Source organism: Myiozetetes cayanensis, unplaced genomic scaffold (assembly GCF_022539395.1).
Source record: "Myiozetetes cayanensis isolate MyiCay16 unplaced genomic scaffold, myiCay2020 scf1, whole genome shotgun sequence".
NCBI classification, from domain to species: domain Eukaryota; kingdom Metazoa; phylum Chordata; class Aves; order Passeriformes; family Tyrannidae; genus Myiozetetes; species Myiozetetes cayanensis.
The window spans coordinates 96,643,769-96,669,265 of NW_026086604.1; the positions used below are offsets into that span (position 1 = coordinate 96,643,769).

Below are 25,497 nucleotides of genomic sequence, written 5' to 3' on the forward strand. Positions count from 1 at the left end.
AAGTGCAAGGTTGCAAAACTGATTATTATAAAACGTGTGCTGGAGAACTGACTGCTTTACCTACACCACTCCAAAGTAACAGTCTCGGTTCCCTTCGTCTTGCCTCTCCCAGTGAAGTATCCATGCCCCAAAGACACCTCCCTTACTTGCCCAGCGCTGCAGATTTTGTATCTTCCACTACAGCGCCATCTAGTGCTAAAAATTGTCAAGAAAGCACTAAACAGGTTGGCAAAGGGCTCAGGTAGCTTGTCCAAATCTTGAGAAACAAAGGTCGAATTAATTTCCTATAGCTGATTTATGCATCTAGGCAGGGTTTCAATGCACAGTCCAAGCTTTTTATTTTCTCTGTAGAAAGGGGCAAAGCATATGTTATTTAAACTTACAAAAGAAATGTTGTCTATAAAGAATAGCATTTGCTTTCTGAAGACACTGTTTACTGAACAGAATACAAGCAAGTCCACAAACTGCATCCTGAGAACTCAGAAAGGACTTATGCCAGCTAGTCCCAGAGGAAACAATATGAGTAAATTTACAAATACTAAAAAGAGTTTTGTTGAAAAAAAAATGAGTTGTGGTTACTTCAAGTCGAAATGCCTGAGAAGCACAGAATTTACTTTTTAGAGCCCAGTTCAAGCACCCAATGTGTGATGTAAGAAAACAGAGCCCTTACCCCAGTCCTGTTCATACAAGGCTTGGGAAAGGCACCATGATTCACTTATTGGCATGTGTGGATGCACAAAAAACAAGATGCTCTGTGAGATTTTAACACAATGTACCTTTAACTAAAAAAAAAATTATCTTCAACTGGGGAGACCAAGTTACAAGTTTATAAAACTTGGCAAAAAAAGCACATACATATCATTTTGCAATTTTATTACACAAAAATGCATTCACCTTAAATTAAACACAGGAACAATTCACTAAAGTCACTGAATCACAAGGAAAAATGACAGATATATAACACTAGGCAAGTTAGAAAGATGTTGTGTAAAACTATATCACTCCATTATAGCACCATGAAAGTAAATTTCAAGTATAAATGTATCATGCTAATCCTTATTTTGCTAAAACATAAATGAAATTAACATTTCTAGTTCATTCCATGAAATCAATTTTTCACTAAATCATCATATAGGAAGTCTAGAATTTAATGGTCCAGATGCAATTCTGTGCCAAGTGCTCTAGGATGACCCTTGCTTGAGCAGGGAGGTTGGACCAAATGACCCACTGTGGTCTCTTCCAAACTTAGCCACTCTGTGATTCTAAGCAAGTCATCTCATATTTACCAGCCATAAAAAAGAACTTTAAATGCTGACCTCAAATACATGAAATCACCAAATTCACAAAACCAGTACAACTCAAAGGTTGTGACCTAGAAGCAACTTTCAGGCTTTCCCAATACGTATGATGATTTTCTAAAGCGCCTGAACGATTTAGTTCAACTGTAGTGAACTACGTTCTCGTTGTCCATCACAGCATTTTTGGAATGCATTAAGCCAAGGATGTAATAGAAAAATCTATGAAAAGTCACCTTACAATTCTGTCTTGACTAAGTGTTAACTGATTTTCCAAGGTTTCCAACATTTATATATGCATGCTTAACAGAGTACAAAAATAAATGCACTCAAAAGTAAAGTTGATACTTACACACCATAAAAACTACCAAAAGTACTTAAAAATTTTGTTTAAAAAAGAGCACATTTAACACACATATCTCACCCTACAAAAGCGTGGTGTACTCAACACATTATTCATTTAAATGAAATTACTTCTCATTAACATAGGTTAGATTTCCAGGTATCCACAGCATCATATCTAACCCAATTTCAGCTTCTGGCTATGCAAACCCGAAGAAACTACTGTATTAAGCAGAACGTGTAGACATTACTTCATAATTAAGAGGTTTTCTACTGCCTCAAAAACCACTGTATTTCAAACAACTATGACAATAACTTCATATCTACAGATGTGTCAAAAGATTCTTCAGTTTCTTTATTTAATCATGAAGAGGAGTTTCCTAGTCTCCAAGTACTAAACAAAACACAACTTTAACAGGACTGACTGACTTTGAAGTATGAATTTCCAGACCTAAAAAGACACACACAACCTAACAGGGTAGGAGAGGAAATGATCAAAATGTTTGTTACTTTCACAAGATGGATGTTCAAGTTGCTTTTCTTTATTACAGCAGAATGATCTACCCAAACTAACCTTTAAAACTTCAAGTTCTGATCTAAATATATGTACATTTAAAATACACCACTACAAACTGTATTGTTTGAACTTCTCATTACTTTTTAGAGAAAAATACATATTTTATTCAAACTAACACTCGAGCTTCTGCCAAAAGAGTGAGCTCCTTTACATGCCTATGAGAGCAAATTAAATTATTCTAAAATAACTTGATTACAGTACAAAACAATTTATCTGCTTAAAAAACAAAGGCTTAACTTCACTTGAAGCAAAAGAAGAACTGTAAGCACACATAATTAATGTTACCTAATTTCCATCAAAAGCAAACTACGGCATGTAACAGTTACATAAATGCTATGTTCCAAGCCTGAAGCAAAAGGAATCATTACTGCTGTTTCACTAAAGAGAAATCCGAAATGCTTCCATTAGAATTACTGAAAGAAAATGCTTATTCTAGTTGTGACACTTCTTTCTATTTCTTCACAAACTCTTAAACACTGTTACGTTTTCTATGTAAAATACTGGTGGCATTATATGACAATTTATGGGTAGCTACAAGTTCCTCTTCCGAAGTAACACCAGCAAAAAACTATCAATTTTTTTTTTCCTACAAACAGAAAAGTACAGTTGCCCTTCAGCAGTTGCCCTCCAATCTCCAGTTTTATCGGTAACTGAGACAAACCAGTCAAAAACATCCTGCTGCCTAGAACTGAAGTTAGTAATGATGCTATCAGGGGTGATATGTAGAACGTTAGGAAAAAGAGCATCTCTTAATATCCATGCCAAACAACAATTGATGAAAGAGTGTAAAAGACCACACTGAAGCTTTCTACTGTTTAAATGTGAAAACTAATAATCTCAAGAATTTCTTACCAGCTCTTTCAGATTTTTCTTTCTGCTCTTTTAATTCCTCGCCTTTTGTAGTTATCTGTTTGATCCGAGCACGCAGTTGGGCTATCTCCTCCTCCTTCATTTCCAATGTTTCATGCATTTGTCGCTTTGTCTCTGCAATTACCATACCCTATGGAAAAGGTCCTTGTGATAAAAAGCTAGCAAATAAATAAAACATATAGCTGAAACAATTTCAAGCCAGGCCACAATCCTTGTCAGGAATAAACTGTAGTTTACTACTGCAAGACCAAAGATCATGGTATTTTTCTATGTCAGAAAACACAAAATGCTAACCAAAAAGAGGTAAGAATAGGAATTATTTTTAAGAGTATCCAAAATTTATCTAGTGGTGAGAAGAACTCCAGCAACCACAGACCATCCAAAAACTTCCTCCTTCTGACACAGATACTTTTCTTTGAAATATGCATTCTGTAAACAAACCCAAAATAAAAGCATTGTAGAGTCTGTGCTTCTCTTTAGAAAACATGCACATACAATGTTAGTCACATCAATTATTACACCACCAGAAGTTACTTCAAGTACCAAGACTGTGACTAAAAAAGAACCTTTAAGAAGCAAAAAAATTATAAATTCTTCATTTTCTGTAGAAACTACAGTTACTTTTCCTTTACTGTCATTTTCTAATTCATTTAATTGTATCTATCTTTATTTGTGTTCAGGGTTGGTTTTTTTTGTTTGTTTTAAAGCCTGACATCAAGAAGTGTATCCAGTATAATTGCTTCATCCTAAATATTATCATCTTGCAGTATTAAATATAACCCAACAGACAATACCCAAATACACCATAAAAAACTCAGGCAGTTTAAATTATTTATTAAAACATAAACTAGACCATGAGGTCACTAAGAACAGCTTCTAATACCAAGAAACAAAATATTTTGCATTTTCTTCCTCAAAATCTACAGTTTTGTTTACCTTGTCTTGCTCTAGCTGTTCAATCAAATTCTTTGCATCACGCAGCTGTGTAATCAGTTTAGTCTTCTCAGCCATGTGAAGGTCCTGAAAAAAAGACCCCAACCAGAAGTTGGTGGACAAACAGCTTAGGTTTGGCTCTTACCTTGCACTATGCCTTGGAGGAAGAACATAGAACGCAATCCAGGGAAACTGAAGTAAGTAGCTTTAAATTACTTTTAAATCTCCCAGTGGTAGGCTGCCTCATGGCTTCTATAATAATTCAGATATCTGAAGGCTTTGTTACAGCCTTCAAACATGGAGGTCTGAGCTGCTACAGTAAAATGAGAAACATGTCTAAAGCACCTGCTCTATTACCTGTATCTTGGCTTACAAGAGGATCTCAGCAGTGCAACATAAATGATCCCTGCTGGTCTTGTTGTGGAAAAGGTCCTTAAAATACTCAAGTCTTTCAGACCTTTTTCAAACCAGGTTAGTGCTCAGAGACAGAGACAGGACTCTGATTTCCACAACTGAAGTTGAATACAGCTATACTTAGAACATTTTCATGTTTCAATTACTATCAGCCACCTTACTTTTACTCCATACTTGACATTCATGGCCTTAAAAGGAAAATTGAGCAAAATATTAATTTATTAGCTTTGGGACTGCACTTATGTTCACTATGTCTTAAAGGCTTAGCAATGTTCCACTTTTCCCACTTCACCTTCTGTCTTTTGTGCTAAGTCAGTCTTCCCCTCACTCCAATTTACCACAACTACTTATTTCTGATGCCATTCTGATGGTTACTCATATAGTAAGTTTTCATATCCTACTTTACTGCTCTTGAATAGTAATTGCTGTTAATAGCTATGTAACAGCATGTTAATTCTGGGGGGTGCACCTTAAACTCCAAAAAAGTACAGGGACAGTTTGTTTAATGGTTTGCCCTATTAATAACTTTTGGAAATATTGGGAGTTCTTACTATATTTTGATAGCTATACATAAAGTTTAGACTATTTTCCACACCTTCATTTTTTCCAGTTCCTGAAGCCTCTCTTCTAACTGTTCTTGAAGTGCCTCCTTCTCGTTGGTTAATTGGGCACAGCGCTCCTTAGCTGACCGAATCATCTCTTTACAACGTTGTAGCAAGTTCTCTTGGCGCTTCACCCTCTGATTAAGAGTTTCCAGTGCTTTAACAGAATCTTCATTACCCTCTACAAGACAACACACCAACATCACCATATGCACACTATTTCCAAAACGCAGATCTGCATTCTGTATGGGCCATTCACTTAAGAGTTGGACTTGATTATCCTTGTGAGTCCCTTCCAACTCAGAATATAGTGTGATTCTGTGATTTGTCATTCACAATGGGGGTGACTCATGGGTCTCTAAAGAAAGCTATGTAAAGTCTGCAACACTTCCTCATTCCTACTGTAACTGTCAGAAAGGTGCTACAAACACACAGAAAACACACTCTTTCACACCATATTAATTTACAAAACCCAGGTTACTTTATCAACCTCAAAACCAAACTATTAGTCAAAAAGGTTTTTTATGCAATTAAAAAGTCATCGTAATACATATAAACCTGTCTGCTACTAATAAAAGAATCTGTACATGCAGTAAAAAAAATGAAGTAAAGCAAATCACATCTCTCAAGTGCCAAGCGCACAGATTCTTGCTTCCTCAGGGCTAGGTATGATGTTAGTTCTAAAACATCCAGGTTGGTAATACTACATTTGGTAGAATAAAGGTTATGCTTAGTGTCTTTCTGAGCTGTACTTGTAGAATCACAGAATGGTTTGGGTTGGAAGGGACCTTAAAGATAATCTAGTTCCAACCACCCTACCATGGGCAGGGACACCTTACAGCAGACCAGGTTGCTGAGAGTTCCATCCAGGGTGGCCTTAAACACTTCCAGAGACAGGGAATCCACAACTTCCTGTTACAGTGCCCCACCACCACCACAGTAAAGAGTTTTTTCCTAATATATAATCTAAACGTACTCTCTCTTTCAGTTTGAATCTCTCTGTAAAACTAGCACATTTGGGTAACATTTTACTGGGTATTTCTGCTCTGATGCTCTGGAGGTTCCAAGACTACCTGGCATGAAAATAGGATCAGACAAATTCAGAGGTTCTGTTCACAACCATAAGTCTTACACACGATAGTCCAGAAACAAACTCCAGCACAGGAAACATCCTGAATCCTGACTCTTACATTATTTACTAAGCACTACAAAAATCACAGCACTAGATAAGAGCATCTATCATCTATCCCTTCATATTATCCGTACATACAAAAATCATAGTAGATTTTTGCTGAACACAGTTGAACAAATACTGTTTCAAGATGCATGTTCACCTCTGCCTGAGCCTAGCCTTTTATGAAGGGTACCAATGAAGGAGATTTTTATTCTGTATCAGCATTATGATGTCCCCTACTCAGTAATTAAATATGCACAATACTGGGAGTCCCATTAATTCAAATAACCTCCCAGTGTGGGGAACACTTAGGTTATTCAATAACAGCAATACCAAAATTGATCTCTGCTTTTACTTTCTACTGATAAAGCCAATGGAAAAAACCCCTACAAACTCACAAACAAAAGTAGGAGATTAGCAACTAGACTCCTGTCTACATCTCCTCTCTAAACTCCAGGGATACATCCTTGCTTATGGGAGGTAGAATCTCTTAATCATGTTGAGTGGGGGTAGTAAGAACACCAACAAACCAATAATTACAATGTTATTATCAATACTGACAAAGGAAAGATCTATCAGAATTGAATTTTTAGGAAAACTTAGTATCTTAGATACTAGGATATCTTGTCTTCTAGTTGCCACATTGTTTTCAAAATAATTGTTTCCTTCTAGGAAATATATCCCTACTATGACATGTTCAGCCCTAAATATTGTTACTCCATCATAAATAACAGCAAGTTTATTCCTCAAAATTCAATCTCTTGAAAAAGCCACAATACATACCATTGCTTCCTGGTTCCATAATATTTTCTGCACCGACTTCTTTTGTTGGACTTTGAACTTGTGGTTCTGATTGCATATTTTGATCAAGCAAATCAGTGCCTATTTGACAATTCTGTAACCTTTGTTTCAGCAATGACACCTAAACAAAATGTTCTTTTTGTTAAAAAAACCCCAAGGATTCTAAACAGATCATATGTCAATCTTCAAAACTAGAGAGAATTAAATAAAGTTGGTATTAGTAAGTAGAAAATGGAAAAATCTGTCTGAATTTATGATTTTTTAAAAATCAGAATTATGCTTAAAATTAACAAAAGTGCTTTCATTATGAGTAGAGAAACAAAGACCAATTAAGCAAAACACAAATTTTGCCAAAGTAATTTTAGCTCAGACATCTGTTAATGTTGATGTCTTGATAACAAAGATATTATGAAGGTATTTAAGTGCAAATCAATCATATTTAACATCAGTGAGACTTTTACACATGTATGCTTTACCACAAAGATGTACCTAATTTCTATACAATCATAAACTCTCAAGAAGCTTTACAGTTTCACAGCAATTATAATAAAACATGGATATGCATTATAGGGAATAGACAGCTAAAAAGAAAAGGTAAAAAAAGCACTTCTGAAGAACACCTGTTGGGTAAAGTATCTTACCTGAGTCTGCAGCACACTAATAAGTTGATCCTTTTCTTCTAAGGAAGCATCAAACTCCTCCTGAAGATGTTTCTTTGCTTGTTGATCCATCTGAAGCTCCTATGAATAAACATATCTCAAATGAAAACTGAAATGTGAATTCAAAGAATGATCGAAATATTATGAAATAATATTTAAAATACCTCTTCATAGTTGTGACCCCAAAATACACCCATACAGTGGACATTTCTTTTATTATACAACATTCCACACAGTATAATAACATCCCATTACAATACCAGCATTAAAACAGCAACAATTTAGATTTGATACAAAATTATCAAGGACTCTTTCTTTCTTCCTAGAAGTAAATTCACATAGGGATCATTTCAAGCCTGCTCCTGAAAGACTGTTTTCCATGCACACATTTCTTCTGGAAGCTGAAGTCGGCACTTCAGTATATTCTTCATATAGCCACCAGATTAAGCCAACATAAACAGCAGAAATGTAAAATTCATTATGCTCATTAAACATGCCAGCATTCTAATAGGACAAATGCCATGTGTAAGAGAAAAAAGCTGGCCTTATTATTCCACAAAAGTGTCTCCAAAGACAAAAGCAGAGAATGCCAAATAATTCAACTATGTGGTTTTACTTGATACTTATGTGCAATTGTTTGGCTCAACACGCTTAGAAACTTGTAAATGTTACCTGAATGCATTAGTAGGATCTACACAGACTTATAATATACTTCCTGAGGGAAGTCTCATCTATTTACTTCCTATACTTTTAAGGTTTAATATTAAATTTTCTTTAAATAATTATCATTCTAATAGTAAACGAATTTAAAGTAATTCCCATCTAACTGCTTATTGAGAGAACCAGGACCACACACATTTCATGCATGCACTGTAAATACTTTCTGAAACCTGTATGTTAATTTTTTTGATGTATATATTCACTTCATCCATATATCTCTTCCAATGATTTACCCCAAGAAACAAATCCTTCTATGACTGCTATTCTGGAAAGGTCACTTGTATATAAGCAATCCTCACCCATAAACGTGAGTTCCATTAGCCAGGCAAAGACAGAGAATAACAGAAAGAAAGGATGAAAAAGCAAACAAGAGACAAAACACAGGGCAACAGATGCTTCCTATGCTGCTTTCCTCCAATTCTAAGTCTGCTTTTATGTTCTCTTGCTGTCTATCCCTTACCTCCAACAGTGAGTCCCCTGTCACAGCTGAGCTGATAACAGCTCTGAGAACCACAGCTGTGTGAGCTGAGCCTGCCCAGTCATGCACAGGCAGGACAGTAATGGAAGGTGTCACTGCAAAAATTCCTCTCTTCCTATATCCACTATATCCATTCCATAATGCTGCATTGCCTCAGGTTCTCAGCAACTACTAATCACACTTCTGCCTTCTGCTTTTGACCTTTAGAAGCGATTCCTTCCAAACGAAGCAAAGCAGGTCAGCATGAGAAAAAGTGCCAAAGAGATTTACTGAAACCAACACAGAAATGGCCCTTTTTAGATCCCAAAGTCCCTTCTGATCCTTTTCTGAGAAGGAGAGCACTGAAGACTGCTTGAAGACTGTTTCTGAGGAATTACTCCTAACAGGAGAAAACCAAGGTAAGCAAAAGACACATTGGCTTCTAGGGACTGTTTCACACTGTCAACTTGGCCTTAAAGGAGATAATTTATTCTTATCTGGCCCTCTTAGAAGAAACTTGTCTGATTCAACATATTTATGGGAAAACTATACTGTATGATGAAGAAAAGGATTTTCAAAATTAATTTCTGATAACCAATTATTACATCAATGAATGAACTACTTTTTTACCATTTTGGCTTCCACAATGGAAACTTACCATTGTATTTGTAATTTTTCTTTTGTGCCTGTTTTACCTAATGCTGCAACACTTAGGCTTCCAAAAGACTAAAACACAAATTTTGAAGTTTATCAATTAATGAAAAAAAATTTCAGTGTTAGGTTTGAAGGACTCCTTAAATCTACCAGATTTGTAAGAGTGAAATTAAGTTTTACACCAAATATATATATACAAATGTATATATATAAATCAGAAATATACATATAACTTATCTACATATATGAATCACCAAGACTACAACAGAAGTGCAAAATAAAAATGCATATGTCCAACCTTCTGTCGTAAACAAAAGGTTTAACTCTGGTATACATCTGCCTTCCTGACTTTATCAAGTAGCATTAAGCTGAAAAACTAATCCTACAGGAGCACATGGATATGGACTTAACATAGAATGAGCTTCTTTCATTTGACCTTGTAGTGATCCGGAAAAGAGACAACATTGGCAAACCACTTCTGTCAGTAATGCTGTGTCTCTTTCCTTCCTACAGGCTGACAATTAAGCTTAGGACATCATAACAGCCCAGGCACAGGCTCCAGCTCAGATGAGCACAGTACACTCAGCACTCTGCCCCACTGTTCTCAGCTGCTGGGGCAGAAGCAGCACAGATCTGAATCCAAATGCCACCCTGGTGGCACACAAAGTTCACTGTCCGCTTATCTGAATTACTCCCTGCATTGCTGAAGACTGCCTAACAATTTGGCTGTGACCTCCTCTGAAATGACTGGCTGCCTGGCCAGTCGCACAGGGACAGTTCCCTGTGGGTGAGCATGAGCCATGAGTACACACACAGTCGGATGCTCACAGTCCCCATCCCTCACCCCAAGGGAACAAGTCCTGGTCCCTGTCTCTGGGCAAGACACCCAACTGCCTGGAGGGAGCCTGCCTTCAGGGAAAGGTGAGACCTCACCACAGTCTAATGGCTCCTGCAACCTCCAGGCCAGTGCTGATGCTTGGCATGGTGCAGGCCAAAAGCAGGATTGCACTCACAGACAAAGCCTGTGGCTTTGGGCAAACTGGTTCCCAGCTCTCCAGCAAGATAAGAGCATGGACAGAGAGGTCCATGCCCATCTCCAAACCTGATGCTGCACTTGGTCTTGCAGCAATAAAATGGCTTCAGCTTCACATTGTGCTTCATCAGGGTCTGACAACATGGCTTTTGTGAACTTGCCCTTTTAATTTGTTCTGCCTGATCATCTGTACATTTTTTAAATAAGTCAACGTGTTTATTATCAATACCAAATATATTAGAGCTTCTCCTTTTAATTTCACTATAACCTAAAGAGACAATAGCATAACCTACATGATTTTATAACTGAAATCAAACTATACTAAAATCCAAAAAACAACATAGATATTACAAATGAGATAAAGATGAATATTTTTTAAAATTTTATCCCAGTATTTTTTTATAGTCACTAACATCTTTATTAAAATATGCCTCCTACTTGTATTTACCTAACACTAGAATTTGTCAATAACAGAAGAGCAACAAATTGCACAGGGACACCTATGGCTGGGCCCAACAATACTGCAACAACCACATACACTTCTACGTATTTCACAATGAACAAAGAAGTAGAGTTCAATGGGCTATGATGCACTGTTCCAAGAGTACAGTAACAAGCTGCTGAATGGAAAACAAGCCAGAGGAGTAAACCCATATGAAAAAAGAAAGTAAGCAGAAAAAAAAGTGCTCTATAATAGGAAACATTTTGTAAATTGAGCAAAAAAATCAAAACCTAGGCAGAAAAAGATCCTATGTAGATGTGCTATAAAGTAAACATGCAATCAGTAAAAGAAATTACTACCTCTCTCAGTTCTCCAATTCTGCGAAGTGCTTTATCCTGACTTTGACTCAGAATGCTCTTAAGAAAAAGGAAGAATAAAGATCAGGTATATTAAATGTAACTTATAAAAAAACATATAAATATATAAATAAATTCACAGAATTGTACTTCAGCAGAAGATGTAATGATTTGTATTTCTCTTTCAAGTCATGCTTGATGTGTAAGTATTATCACAAATTTCCAACTGTGCGTTGGCAACCAATCACCTGAACTCACATGATACAAAAAAAAAGGCTGGAGTACAATTGCTTCACAGTTATTTTGACAAATCAATATTAACCTGGTTTCCTTAGAAATCCCAGATAATACAGTCTTTTGTTATACACACACACAAGCACACACAATGCAGTGAAAATTAAATCTGTATTTGCACTACACATTTTAAGATTCAAAAAAGCATTCAGATAAGAAAGGATGAAAAGTATTTCTTACCTGTAGCTTCTTCTTTTCCCGGTGGATAACTTGATAAGCAGACACTAGCTAAAATGACAGAAATAGGGTAAAATGATGATAATGCATTCACTAATAGTCAGTGAAATAACTTCCTTAGTTGTATCGCTATCTGCATTTTCAAACTCTTCATTTGAGAACACTCTGTTGACAGAAATGTACTTTAATTTTCTCACTGTTTCCTTTTTCTATCTATAAAATATCTCCGATGTGTTAAAAAAAACCCCTACATCACAAAACAGTGATGTTACTCAGCATTCATGCACACTTTTCCCTTTGCTGAGAAGATATACCATGCTTCAATACAGGGGATCAAAACCCAACAGTATCACAAAGTTGCATCCCAGACAGCTACCCCACAGGGATGTCCATTTGTAAGAGTGCACGTCCCCGGGATGGGAGAGTATGCATTAAAAAATACATTTAGAAATTTCGCAAAAAAGGGTCTGTGTAATGTTCTCATCCCACGTGCTTTGCATACACCCAGCATACAGACAGACTGAAAGCGGGTAATATTTCTCATTGTAAGTTGACAAAGGATTTAACAAGTAACTGCACAATTCAGTTTAATTTAAAATTTAATTACAATTGCTAAAGTTGAAGTAGCATAATGGCACTTGGAACTAGAATACTCTGTTTTCAAATTGATGAAAAACTAAAGGAAAACACATCCAAAACACCCAAACCAGAAATCAGTAGGTCAAAATATAACTCCAAATTCTTATATAAAATAAGATTTTTTCAAAATTACTTCAACTTTCAAAGTCATATTTATTTTGCACTTAAAAAGAAAACTAAAACTGCTATGGATGGTTTCCCTTATCATATTTTTGAGATGCTAACTATGTATCCTACTTTGAGAGAGAAAAAACTTATATGTTTTAATTATTCATTATATATTGAAACTACTGTCTTCTAAGCTCCAGCAAAACAATTCTTTCCAATTGAACTAAAGAAACAGAAAAAAATCACCAAGCCTTTTTGATAGAGAAAATTAAGACTTGCTAAACAGACCACACTAATAGAAAACAAACAAAAAACCAAAACCCCAAACACCAAAACAAACCCACAAACTGAAGAATTTTCACTTTCAGCAATATTGTTTCACATAAACTTTAAAAAAATACCTATTATACTAGCTGGAAGAGAACAAAAAAATTAATGGGAGACAACTGTTTTTTCAGGCACATGCTGAATACTGCAATTGCTGTATACATATTTTAGATTCCAGGGATTTTGACACTAGCAGACAAAAGTCTGCACAGCAATTTTTGTATTTGAGGGTAGCAAACATTAAAAGAACTGTAAAAAATCAGTGTAAACATTCACTTTTAAATGCAACACAAACTTCAAAAAACAACAACACAAAAAAACCCAACACAAACAAAAAAAATCCAATCCCAAAACACCACCATCACTTAGACAGCTTTACTTTCCCAATAATTCGGAAATGAGTAAAAAACTACTTATATTTCACTAAAATAGCAAAAGAAATGGTCCTTGAATTAATTCCTTACAGGGAGTATCTGGAAATTACAGAGAATAGAACTTATTTCTTTAAAACAAAATGTTTGCCTATTACACATGCATAGAATATACATTGTGCGTTTCAAGAACAAATTTCAGAACAAAAGTAAATTTGCTGTCATGTGAGTACAAATCATGCTCAGCTCTGTCCTGAACTCCACCCCCTGCTACAGGCCTTCTGCTGAAACCTTAATAGGCCTACTTTCTGTCAGCAACCACTTATTAACCTCTACTGCTGACATGAGGAAATTATTTATAATCAAGAGAAGAAAAGAATTTCCATGATTTATTACCAGAAAAACGTTTGACCTCTCTAGAGGTCAATTAGAATTATAATTTAACTTTCATGTTAGGTTTAAGTTGAACCATTTGCTCCAAATAGGAGAACAAAAAGATTATCCACTACTGCAGTATCTGTAAGCCTCATCTTTTTCCCCTCTCTGCCCAGCTAAACCAGTCACTGCATTGCCTACCTCTGAGTATTTTCCCCTATAGTTGCCCAAACTGCGCTCCATTCTGCGCAGTCGCTGCAGCAACTGCTCTTTGCTGAGGCTGTCCATATTTCCAGGAGGCTCTTCTGTTTCACTTTCAATGTCAGAAGGTGAGTCAAATGTGGGACTGAGGGCATCCAGGTCCAGTCGATTCAGTGAGTCTCTTGAAGAACTTCGTACTAGGGACTCCTTAGAAGAAGAGCGGAATAGGGTCTCTTTCACTGGGCTTCGAAACAAAGATTCCATGGAGGAAACTCGGAGCTGAAGCCTCTGGGTGAAAGACTGAGTGTCACTTTGCTGCAAAAATTCAAAGCAAGTCATTACTTCTGAACTGCTTTTACATAGACAGACACACTAAAGCCCATGAAAGAGAGACCTGATCTGGACAAAGGGATGACTGTTGCCTGACATATGCATGACACCAAATAGCTGCCACTCCTTCAAAAGAATCATCTCCTTGCGCAGAAAAATCAAGTGTGTAACTACGAGACGTGGGCAATTTCAGACAGCAATTAAATCCAATAAACTACAGCCCTGATTTAAACTTTGAAAAGAATGTATTTCTGTGTAAACCCTTTAAAAAGTGAAGAATATGTAACTAATATAAATAGTTAAATTTACTACTGTCTCAAACTGAAAAAAACCATAATTGACTCACTTCCTGATGCCTTACAGAGAAGACAGTATTTATCTCAAAGACACAAAGGTATTTTCCTATCATGAACAAATATACTGTAAAAGTTATTATACAATAGTTAGTTCTAGTATGCCATCCTGAAAAGTGCTTTTCTTATTTTTATTTTAAATGGCTTTCTGACTTTTATATAAAATGAAATTATTGATTTATGCAGCTATAGTACTTATGCTGTTCTAAACCAGAAGATTCTGTGCTATGGTACTATATACTGCTGGTGCTACAGAAGTGATTTGAAAGCATTACTGCTCAATGTTGCCCCTACAATCAAATGTTGGGATGCATGTGCCAGGAGCCACTGACATCAAGCTAAAGTTTTCCCCAAGACATATTAAATGACTTACACTGTTACCACCAGTGACAATACTTTTAAGCCTATCAGTTCTCCTCCTTCAAGTAGAAATTAGCTTTCCAGCCTTGCAATATGCCCTGTACTCTTGAAAGAGAGGTTAATGCTCTGTATCGCATGATGGCTGTGCAACAAGAAGCATCTCAATGCAGGCAGTCTGCTAACCTGCCCTTACAAACAAACAAACAAACAAAAACCAACCAACAAACAAAAACAAAACAAAACAAACAAAAAAAACCAAACCACAACACCACCACAACAAACCTCCACACATCAGTGACAACACTTAATGACCAGCTAATGGGATTACACATAAACAAAATACCCTAGTATCCTGACAGGCAAGGACTTATCATCCCTACTCCAGCATGAAGATATATACTGGGCACTTAAGCCAATGTAACACACAACGCAGCAGGGAAGCAGAAACAAATCCCCCATATCCTCCACATACCTGTGGGGAGGCTGGTTCACTTCCATTATTTTCTGTGGATCCCGGAAGTGGTTGCTTAGTTGAATTCTACAATGGGAAAAACAACCATTAGAAAGAACAGACTACAAGGACTATAATTCACTGATTCCTAGAAATACCATCTGTACTTTTACCTTGTCTGTGTTTTTAGTACTTTCTTTAGAATGTTTATTAAGATGTCTTCATGCAAACAAGCTAGTTTGTTAAATTCAGAACAGACTGCTGCAATATACAGAACTACAAAGCAGTTATGTGTGCATGGATTAGTATGAGACATCTGCAAATGCTGACATCTCCAATTAAGTTACTCAGAGCAATTATTTATATAACATTTATGCACAAATCAAAGAAACACCAAAAAGCCAAAATGATAGCAGGAAAAAACTAATTGATGATTAGTGTTTTACAGCCAACATGAGTAAGAATTGGCTGTTACACTGTCTTTCTGTGTTTCACTGCACTGCAGGGTGGAAACTACCTGGAAAAGAGTGCTGGTAACAAACTGTTTTAAAGTCCAAACAAGCACAGGAAGAAGATTAGACTTTCAGAAAAAACATTCTGCAAAAAACTTCATGTGTACATTCCTCTGCACTCCCAAAGAAAGAAAAACAAAACACACACACATAAAAACCCCCATCCAAACCAATAAAATCAATACAACAGAAAACAATAGTTTGTGGTTTGCTTTTTCATTTGTTTGTTGGGGGTTTTTGTTGGTTGCTTTTTTGGTGGTGGTTGTTTTTTTTTACATTCTATTCCTAGCCTGTCTATCCTGCTTTTCCTATGTCTTATGTTCAGGTGTTTTCTAACCAACTCCCAGTGACTGGAAGCTGGATAACGTTGTCCCAGTTTTCAAGAAGGATGACCCTGGAAACTACAGGCCTATTAGTCTCAACTTTAGTGACCAGTAAAATTATGGAGAAGATTTTTCTAGGAGTTATTGAAAAACACCTGAAAGACACCACAGTCATTAGTCAGTCAGTAGAGCTTCACAAGGGGAAACTCCTACTTGTCAAATCTGATTTCCCCTTATGACAAGATTATCCATGGAGCTGAGCAAGGAAAGCCACTTGCTATAATCTTTTTAGATTTCAGTAAAGCTTTGGATACTGTCTCTGACAGTATCCTTCTGGACAAAATGTCTGGCACGCAGCTGGATGGATAAACACATCATGCAATGGCTGAGCAACTGGCTCATGGGTCAGACACAAAGAGTTAGGGGGTAGCTTCGTAAAAAGTGAACGGGGTAACATCAGACTGGTGACCTGTCACTAGCTGGGGTTCCACAGGGCTCCATGTTAGGCCCAGTTCTCTTCAACAGCTTCATAAATTCCTTGGATGCAGGACTCAAAGGTACACTAAGTAAGTTTGATGATGACTCTAAACTGGGAGGAGCTGTCAACTCCCTCAAAGGCAGGGAGGCCCTGCAGACAGACCTCAACAAATTAGAGGGCTGAGCAATCACCAACCAGATGAAGTTCAACAAGGGAAAGTGCTGGATTCTGCACCTGGGATGGGGCAACTCTGGATGTTCAGAGATTGGGGAAAGAGAGGCTGGAAAGCAGTGCCACAGAAAGGGAACTGGGGGTCCTGGTCGACAGAAAGTCACCTCAATGCAGGAAGGTATTAGGCTGTTAGAGAGTGTCCAAAGGAAGGCAAGGAGGATGGTGAAGGGCCTTGAGTGGCTGAGAATACTTGGTCTGTTCAGTTTGGAGGAGACTGAGGAAATACCTCATTTCAGTCTACAACTTCCTAGGGAGGGGAAGTAGAGGGGCAGGAGCTGATCTCTTCTCCCTGGTGATCAGTGACAGGACCTGAGGGAATGGCATGAAGCTCTGTCAGAGGAAGTTTATGTTGGATATTACAAAAGGCTCTTCACCCAGAGGGTGGCTGGGCAAAGAACAGGCTCCCCAGGGCAGTGGTCACAGCACCAAGCCTGACAGAGTTCAGGAAGTGTTTGGACTTCTTCAACATGATCTCTCAGGCACATGGTGTGAATCTTGGGGCTGTCCTTGTGCAGTGCCAGGACCTGGACTTTGGTGATTCTTGTGGTTCCCTTCCAACTCAGGATAATCTATGCTTCTAACCTATACAAATCCAGACAGTTTTATGCTGTTTAAACCCAGCCCACGTGAATTAGTAAAACATGCTAGAAACCATCTTGGACATGAATTTGCCCAAGAGAAGTAAAGCACTGAGGCATATCAAACAAAATATGGGTAAATTCACCTAGAAGCAGTGTAACTCTTAATTTTAAATCCAGTTGTACCCTGAAAGTTACATGCAAACTGAAAAATGTGAGGTGTACACATAACTGAAATTTCAATCATAATCCTCCTTGTATGTATCTGCTACATAAACACATTCACAGCTTCTACTCTAGATATGCAGATAAGCATATCTAAACATTAATGTGGCAGAGGAATGATACAGTGTTAAAGGCCTTTGAAAAGGTCTTAAGGAAGTACAAAAATACCATAGAACAAAGAGAAATTCAGACAATTAAGGAGTAGTCACCCAGATGCAGATGGAACGAAATGAGCAATAACCAGAAATACATGAAGTCTGAATTTGGAAATTGCACTTCACCTGGCTTGAAATCTGCATTCTGCTTCAGAACATGATCCTATGGTGGTGGATTTATTCCTAGCAGATTAACAGCTCTTACTGTGTTTTAATCTACAGCACTTCCACCTTTTATTCTCAGTGCCCTAACCCATTCTTTTTCGTTTCCTAATTGGAAAGTTAATAATATTTTCTGCCTTACAATTTACAAAACATCTACCACGCTAGTACAGGCCTGATAACAGAGGAAGACAAATACTTTACCAAGAATGACAAACTAACTGCATACACTTCTTCCAAAAATCATATATTCTGATATACATAAAAAAGAATTAAAGGAAACTATGAAGGGTTTGCACATGTAATTAATAAGAATAATTTAATATTTAATATTTAACATCTATTTTAAAACACAAGACTAAGTAGATTTATTAAATTTAATAAGGTTTTTATGAACATAAACCCCACGGATGTTGTTCCTTTCTGTGAAGATGCTTAAAAATCTGCCATTTAAAGATTTATAAAGATCTTCAAAAATGTAATTTCAAAACTAAACTAATGCCTCCACTTTCAGAATTTTCCTGCTTTTTATGTTGGTGTCTTTGTATTCAACCTGAGTGAACAAAAGTAGAAACTATATCTGGGGTTAGACTTTCCACTGGCATAAATTATAAAAGGGATACACTGGTAACCTTTTGTACAAAAACTGGACCACCACAGGTATGTAGCGGCTGCAAGTCTATGTCACTGTGCAAAGGGTTGTATTCAGGTGTCCACACACTGAAAGGCAACTATGAGTGGAAGTTGCTATATATAAATACAGATTCAAGAAGCTTTAAAGAGCTTAAATGCCCCAGCCTTTCATAAGTCTTATGCGAGCTTTCAGCAAAACCAGAATCACAGAGCACGGGCAGACATTTCAAAAGTCTTAAACCCGGCTGTTACATCAGGGTTTCTGGAAACCAAGGGAAGTCTCTCCTCCACAAACTCATTGAACAAACACATCCATATCTCTATCCAAAGACAGCTATACTTACAATCTCTAATAAAAAGTTTGTTTTTATTATGAAGATGTATAAATCAGAGTTCAGTTTTAACTGGAATACATTAGGGCGTTTTAGTGAAATTTACATCTCCTTACTTCCCTATTTCTGAAATGTAAACTAATTAACCTTACTTATTTCTCAAAGGTATAAGTAGATTAGTAAGCCTGAAAACTGAAAGCTTAAATGTCTTCATTTAAAAACATTTGACTATTCTCCCTTCTCAGGTATTCCAAAACTTAGTAAATTACGGAGGGAGAAAGGAAAGAAATCTTAGTAGACATTTTTTCTCCTCATTTCCCTTTCATTTTTCTTTAAAAAACCACAGTGTCCAACAATATTTTGAACAAAATGCAACAAAACCTATGCAGCTTAGTTAGTAAAGAGTTTATACTAACTTCATCTATGCCAAAAATATCCACAATTACAGTCACTTCTCTATGACATTCACTCTCTTAGATCACATATCACTTGCATACACACAGTTTGATTTAGCAGAATTAACATGCATTTGTGTGTGTTGATGAAACTTTCCCTCTCCTGTACCTTTAGTTTATCTAGGTTTCCCAAACATGCATAATGTATGTAGGGTGCTTTTTAATATATATGTTTTTATAATCAGACATCCTATTCTCTACCCTCATTGTTTTCTTTCTCCCCCTCCCAATTCCTACTGTGAGAGTACTGCTCTAGAGTTTTCAAAAAGTTCAGAGAAAAAAATCAGTTTTACAGGTATCATATTATTAATACACACTCGTACACATTAACAATAACTTGTACACCATAAATATTTGCTCTGGATGCAGTCTTGTATACAAATATGCAAGCCAGTAAATATGCCATTAAAGTACATACTAAAACATCATATAAAAATATCATTTGAGCAATCACAGAATTACGTTATTTGAAACAAAACTGTTTTAGAGATATTCTGTAATGTAGTGAAAATCAAAAAAGCTTAATTAAATTTGCAGTGAATCTTTAAGTAGCAATTGCTGGATCTTGAATTTGGTCAAAATACCTAGAACTGAAAAAAAAATTTAGTAACTATTTTGAAACTACAGATTTTCAGCATCTCCTCTCTGGTCCCCATCAAGAAGTTCAATCTTGAAAACACAACTGAACTAGTAATGAATCTATGTTTTAAGGACATGCTCTAAAAAAGCATAACCACTTGCAACAAACTAAGACTTTCCATGGATCACCATTTTAATCATTAATCATTGTTTCTGTCCAATCTTGTTTAGCCTGAGAGAGATAAGTCTAACACAACATGGTGTATTGTGCTACGTCCACCTCCTTATTAGATTTCTATCCTGTCACAGCTTTCAGTGACTTGTCATCTTCAGCCCCTGCATGACCAGCAAAAGAGCACTTACTCAACTGGAAAAGCAAAGTAATCATAAAATATCAGGGATGAGCTGGGACTCTAAGAAATACTGTGATTTGACTATAGACTCAAGAATGCCATGCCTCTGAAGCATGAGAAAGATGCCATTCCAGTCCTGTGACAATAGTAAGAATACAGTATGTGCCTATGTTAAAAAGCAGAAGTCTGCTTTCATCCCTATGCCTGCTTCTTTTTATTCACTTCTTGTCTCTTCTCACTGAGCTTCACCACTTATATACAATGAAAACATTTCCAGGCAAAGAAATGTATATTTAAAATAAAAATCAATTATTATAAAACAGGCTAGTTATCCTCACAATAATAGCTTCCAGGTTACCAACTAGATATAGATTTATTTCAATGTCTATGTGAAATAATTATTTCCTGCTACCATTAGTAGTAAATGACACGCAATCTTTACTGTAGACAGCAAAAAGCATTTAATTTTTACACAAAACCAATCCCAATGTTTATCCTATCCATTTATCTTGAAATACATACAGACATATACAAACATGAAGTGAAAGATTCTATGCAACAAACATACAAACTTGTGCAACAATTATTTAAAAGTTGTATAGGGTATGGTTACCTGTATAAGAGAAAACATGTTAATTTTTTTATGTTATGATAAATTCACATCATACAGCACACCAGCCAGGAGCTATCAGGTACTACCTCTGTGAAATTTAGTGCAGGGTTAGCAACAACGTAGTTAAGATAGATTTTTCTGTGAGAACAAGCCACAAGCAACACTAGGTTTGCCTTCTAGTACATTACTCTCCTCCACCTGCTAAAGGCATCACTAAGAGGGGTGGGAGGACTCACCACACCGTCACTCTGTGGCTTAGGTTGTTTGGTGGGATCCAAAGCAAAGATAGTATACTCAGAGAGAAAAGCAGGTTCTGCTATCATTCCGGCTAACAGCTGTCGTTCAATGTAAAAAGGAGGAAAATAAAAATAAATCAAGCAATAAAGAACACTGCACAATTTTACTCTTTTTTTCCATGCTATTAAAAACATAATAAAACGATACAGCAGTTTATGAGACGATAGATACTGATAAAAGTAGGACATAACCAGAAAATATGCATTAGATCATTTCAGAACAACCAAAATACAATTTTTATCATTTGGAAGTAAAGAAGTACACAATTTAAAAGACAGATCCTAGTTTAGTCAAAGATAAAGCAAATGTTTCAGGCACTGATACTGTAACTTTTCTAAACTTCTGTGAATGAGTTACCATCATATACCACTGAGCCCTATACACTATCAGTTACGCATGAACAACTCACTATTCTAAAAATTCTATCAGTATTTTTGCTTGCTTTTGACTATTTATCATCAGTGCTCTTAGACACTAGAATTCTAACTACATTTTAAAAAATTCCTTACATTGTTTTTAAACTACTAGGTGGCTATTCTGTAAAAATACCACAAGTTGAATTAACCATTTTATCAAGTCCATATCTAAGAAGATATTTAAATCCCTAGAGATGAAAGCATGAAGAGAAGGAGACTGGAATTTGAATTCAAACTGGATATATATATATATATGTAATGTAATGCAATCTAACGCTGTTAGGATGTGTAACATTTAAAAAAAAATTCTTCTCATGATTATACTCATATATAAAAGTTAAAGGTTCAACTTTCTTACCACCTGAGATTTCAGAATAGTGCTGTCTGTTGACTGAACCAAAACATGAAATGAAGCAAAATTGTTCTGAAATAATGAGACAAAACCCTATATCAAGTTACTAAATAGTATTTTTAGGAATCAAATAAATTACAATGTAAGTTAAGAGTTTGATTTACCTTTTTTTCTGACAGTTACATTGACTCCACTGCTCTAGTAGCTTAATTACATCAATTCAAATTGAGAGAGGAAAAATATTTTCATATGTAAGATCTAAAACCCTCCATGACTCTCAATTTATGCTCACAAAACCCTTTCAGAAAATGCAGTAAGTGGTTAACGTTCACTGACAGCCATATACAATAGCTTCTGATTGTCAGATTTGCCAATAACTAGCTAGATCTGAGAAACTCAGTTGAAAATTCTCACTTTTGAGTGAGATGGTCACATTTCTCTTGCTCCCAATCTTTTTCACCCCTCTGACCTCAACACACTTGCCCTATGCATTCACTGTGGTTGCAAGCACTTGCTGAGTTTGGTGAGATTGGTCACCAGTCTCAGCCTATTTGAAGTGTAATACTTAAAGAGTAAACTGTGTTAAAGTTCCTGCTATATACATTCAAGTGTGTAAAACCCACAGAAGTTTCTCTCCTCATCTGAGCTTTTAGGTAAAAGAAAAATAAGGAAGCTGATAAGTGATAATGATTCCAGAAAATCTGCCTCCAGTGCTGACGGTTGTAGAAGCTCATAGCCTCGGCCCTGCTATGCATTTTGCACATGTTCCTCTTCTTAAAAGGGTATACACCAAAAAAAAAAGGGCAAATATTATGTATGCACAAGTGTACAGACATACAGCAGCAGTACTACAAGCAAGCCTGGTGGCCTCACGAATTAGAAGCATGCAAATTCTCCACCACAAATAAAGTTATGAAATCTTTTAAGCTAAAAATTACTTTGTATGTTTAGAGAAGACCAGTTAAGAAAACACAGTTTGCAAAGCACTGACAAATGGATTACAGTAAATATTATTAACCAAAAGATTATGAACATTTTCAACACGTAACACCTATTAACTTCAGCTTAGTTAAGTCACTTTCAACGTGACCATCAAGAACTTCAGGAATCACGCACAATTTAAATTACCTCTTCATAGTAACAGCATGCTAATGTTTGTTTCTCAAAATATTAAGTTGTGACATTTCACCATAGCATTACTTCACTTAATCCTAATTCCATTATTTAGTACACCAAACAATTTGCATTGAAAATAATTCCTATTTGATCTCTAACAAGTTCACCAATCCAATAAAAAGATGTACTGTCAGTTTGCTCAGCATCTAAGAACTGCTAAGATTTTCAGTCATCCCTGGAAGTCCACGACTACGTTATTGCAGCCAAGTTCTAACAGGAAGCCTAGACATTAATTCTTTCACAAAGCATTAATTACAACCCCCAAAACTTACAAGTAAGAGACAGAGAGCTTTAAACAATGGCAGGAGTTAATTTTAAAAATTCACTCAAACTACCTGGTAGACTGACAACTCCTTTTTAGCAAGATTGGAAGATCCAGGCTATTCACTGCCTAAAATATGCCAATCCATAGTGTTATGATTTTGAGAAAAAGAAAGAAAAAACCATATGAATACAAACTGATACAGCACTGCTTGAGTTTTCAGACATACAACTCCAGGGTCTCTGTCATAATTAATAGTTTACACAAACAGTAGAATGCAATTCTGTTAAGTTTCACAGATGTTGATCAGATGCAAGAACATTTCTAAATAATCTCAGCTTCACCCTACTGTCAATTGAGTAAAGGCAAGCACAAAATGGAAGCAGCTAACCCTACAAATAAAGAAGAACAAAATACAGTACTGAGGCAGAACAGTAATCACTGTTATCAAAATGAAATTCCAAAGTATTTCTTCTTCAGTAGCCAAGACAAGAGTTTCACACTTCAAATAGCTACCAAAGACAGAATATGCTCAGTCATGGTCCAAAAGTGTCACTTCTTTAACATATTTAGAACTGGTTGTATCTACCCATTAGCGAGTTCATCCTCCATTCTTGGATGTTGGTGGGTGACCAACAATGAAAATATTTAAGGACTGGATCACAGTATTTTTGTTACTTTGACAGGTATGTTTTTACAGTTAAATTATAGACAGGGCTCTCTACTGAGTCCTATAATTACACTACTTCATACTTTCCAATATATACATGTGGGTTTATCTGCATTTTAAATTTTTTTAATCATCTATTCAATATGGCTTTAAGAACTAGCTGCCTAATTAACTTGGGGGGGATGTTAGGGAAAGGGGTATTAAAAGTAACTAAAAATTATTCACCTATGCATGGAAAACAGGCAAGAAACAACCTGCTAGTCAGCTAAAATTAAACAATATTACCATGAGATTCTTGCACTTAAGGATTTGTCCTAAAACTCACTCTGAATTATCTTAGGAGTTTCAGAAATATCTGGTGCTATACTATCTAATGTATCACTAGCACCACTTTAACACTAGGCCAGTATTGTGATCAGTAAAACTACACAAGCAGGGACTCCAAGTGGGATGAAGCATATCAGAAACAGAGCATGCAAAGATATAATTGTTTAACTAACCTCTGAGTGTGGGTGGGGAGTCAAGAAGGTCACCCATTGGCTCCCTGGAGCTGCCTGTGGCAAAGGGGCTTAAGTCCCAGCAGCGAAAGCCTGGGACAGTGAGAGTATGGCTGCCAGAGTGGCTCCTGGATGGTCACACAGGAAAGCTTCCTTAACAGGTTGTGATATGGCTGATCTTTCGTAACAATATTTAACTCTCATTCTGATTTTCTGGGGTAAGTAAAATCTTACTAACCAATGAACATTTGTATCTTGGAAAGAAAACTGCAAATGAGGTAAACTAGGTGATGAAGCCAAACACCAGGTGATGTTATATTTCCTTCAGTATTATCAGTGGAGGTTACTTTCTAAAAAACCTTTATATTTCCATTATTCTGAACAGTTTTTGTAGCCCTCAAGTCTGGCCTAAGATAAGAAGCCTTACTTCATCTTTAAGGACTTTCTGAACTCCAGAAACAACTGTGTCCTTGTTATTCTTACTCCTCCTCCTCCCTCTGAAGAATTACCATGCTCAAATCTTTCTTTGCTATGATTCTGATGAGTGGGGAGCAAAGGCCAAAGTACGTGTGATCACTAGATCAAAGGGTTTCCTTAACATACTGTGAAAGAAAAAGTAGAATTTAACAGGGATTTTGACCCAAGTCTCATTGCTCTGGAGATGGCAGTAGTCAAATGCTATACATGTCACATACATAAAATATGTCTGATTGCCAAAGGCAATCATTATACTTTTTCAGAAAAGAAGAGAATCAGTAGTTCCAAACTGCACATTAACTTGTATCAAGCAAATTTGAAAAATCATGCATTTGGTTAGCAAAGTGCTAACATTTGTAGTATGTCAACACTTACAAGTTTCTATAGTTGTATGTGGACAGTTTGC

At 36.4% G+C, this 25,497-nt stretch overlaps 1 protein-coding gene across 9 annotated transcripts in view; it reads right to left on the minus strand.

Moving 5' to 3' along the window:
• GOLGA4 (golgin A4) overlaps window positions 1–25,497 on the minus strand; it is a 67,874-nt gene that overhangs the window by 32,287 nt on the left and 10,090 nt on the right. For 4 of the 9 annotated variants that reach the window (XM_050340477.1, XM_050340380.1, XM_050340290.1 and 1 more), the window contains exons 3-12: window positions 21,181–21,279; window positions 15,337–15,402; window positions 13,822–14,136; window positions 11,804–11,851; window positions 11,333–11,389; window positions 7,650–7,748; window positions 6,991–7,129; window positions 5,027–5,214; window positions 4,021–4,104; window positions 3,067–3,214 (exon numbers count right to left, since the gene is read on the minus strand). In XM_050340477.1, the coding sequence (XP_050196434.1) occupies window positions 3,067–3,214; window positions 4,021–4,104; window positions 5,027–5,214; window positions 6,991–7,129; window positions 7,650–7,748; window positions 11,333–11,389; window positions 11,804–11,851; window positions 13,822–14,136; window positions 15,337–15,402; window positions 21,181–21,279 (1,243 nt within the window). Of the gene's footprint in view, window positions 1–3,066; window positions 3,243–4,020; window positions 4,105–5,026; window positions 5,215–6,990; window positions 7,130–7,649; window positions 7,749–11,332; window positions 11,390–11,803; window positions 11,852–13,821; window positions 14,137–15,336; window positions 15,403–21,180; window positions 21,280–25,497 lie in introns of those variants that run through there. The other 5 variants (XM_050340647.1, XM_050340775.1, XM_050340566.1 and 2 more) reach the window with 4 other exon arrangements.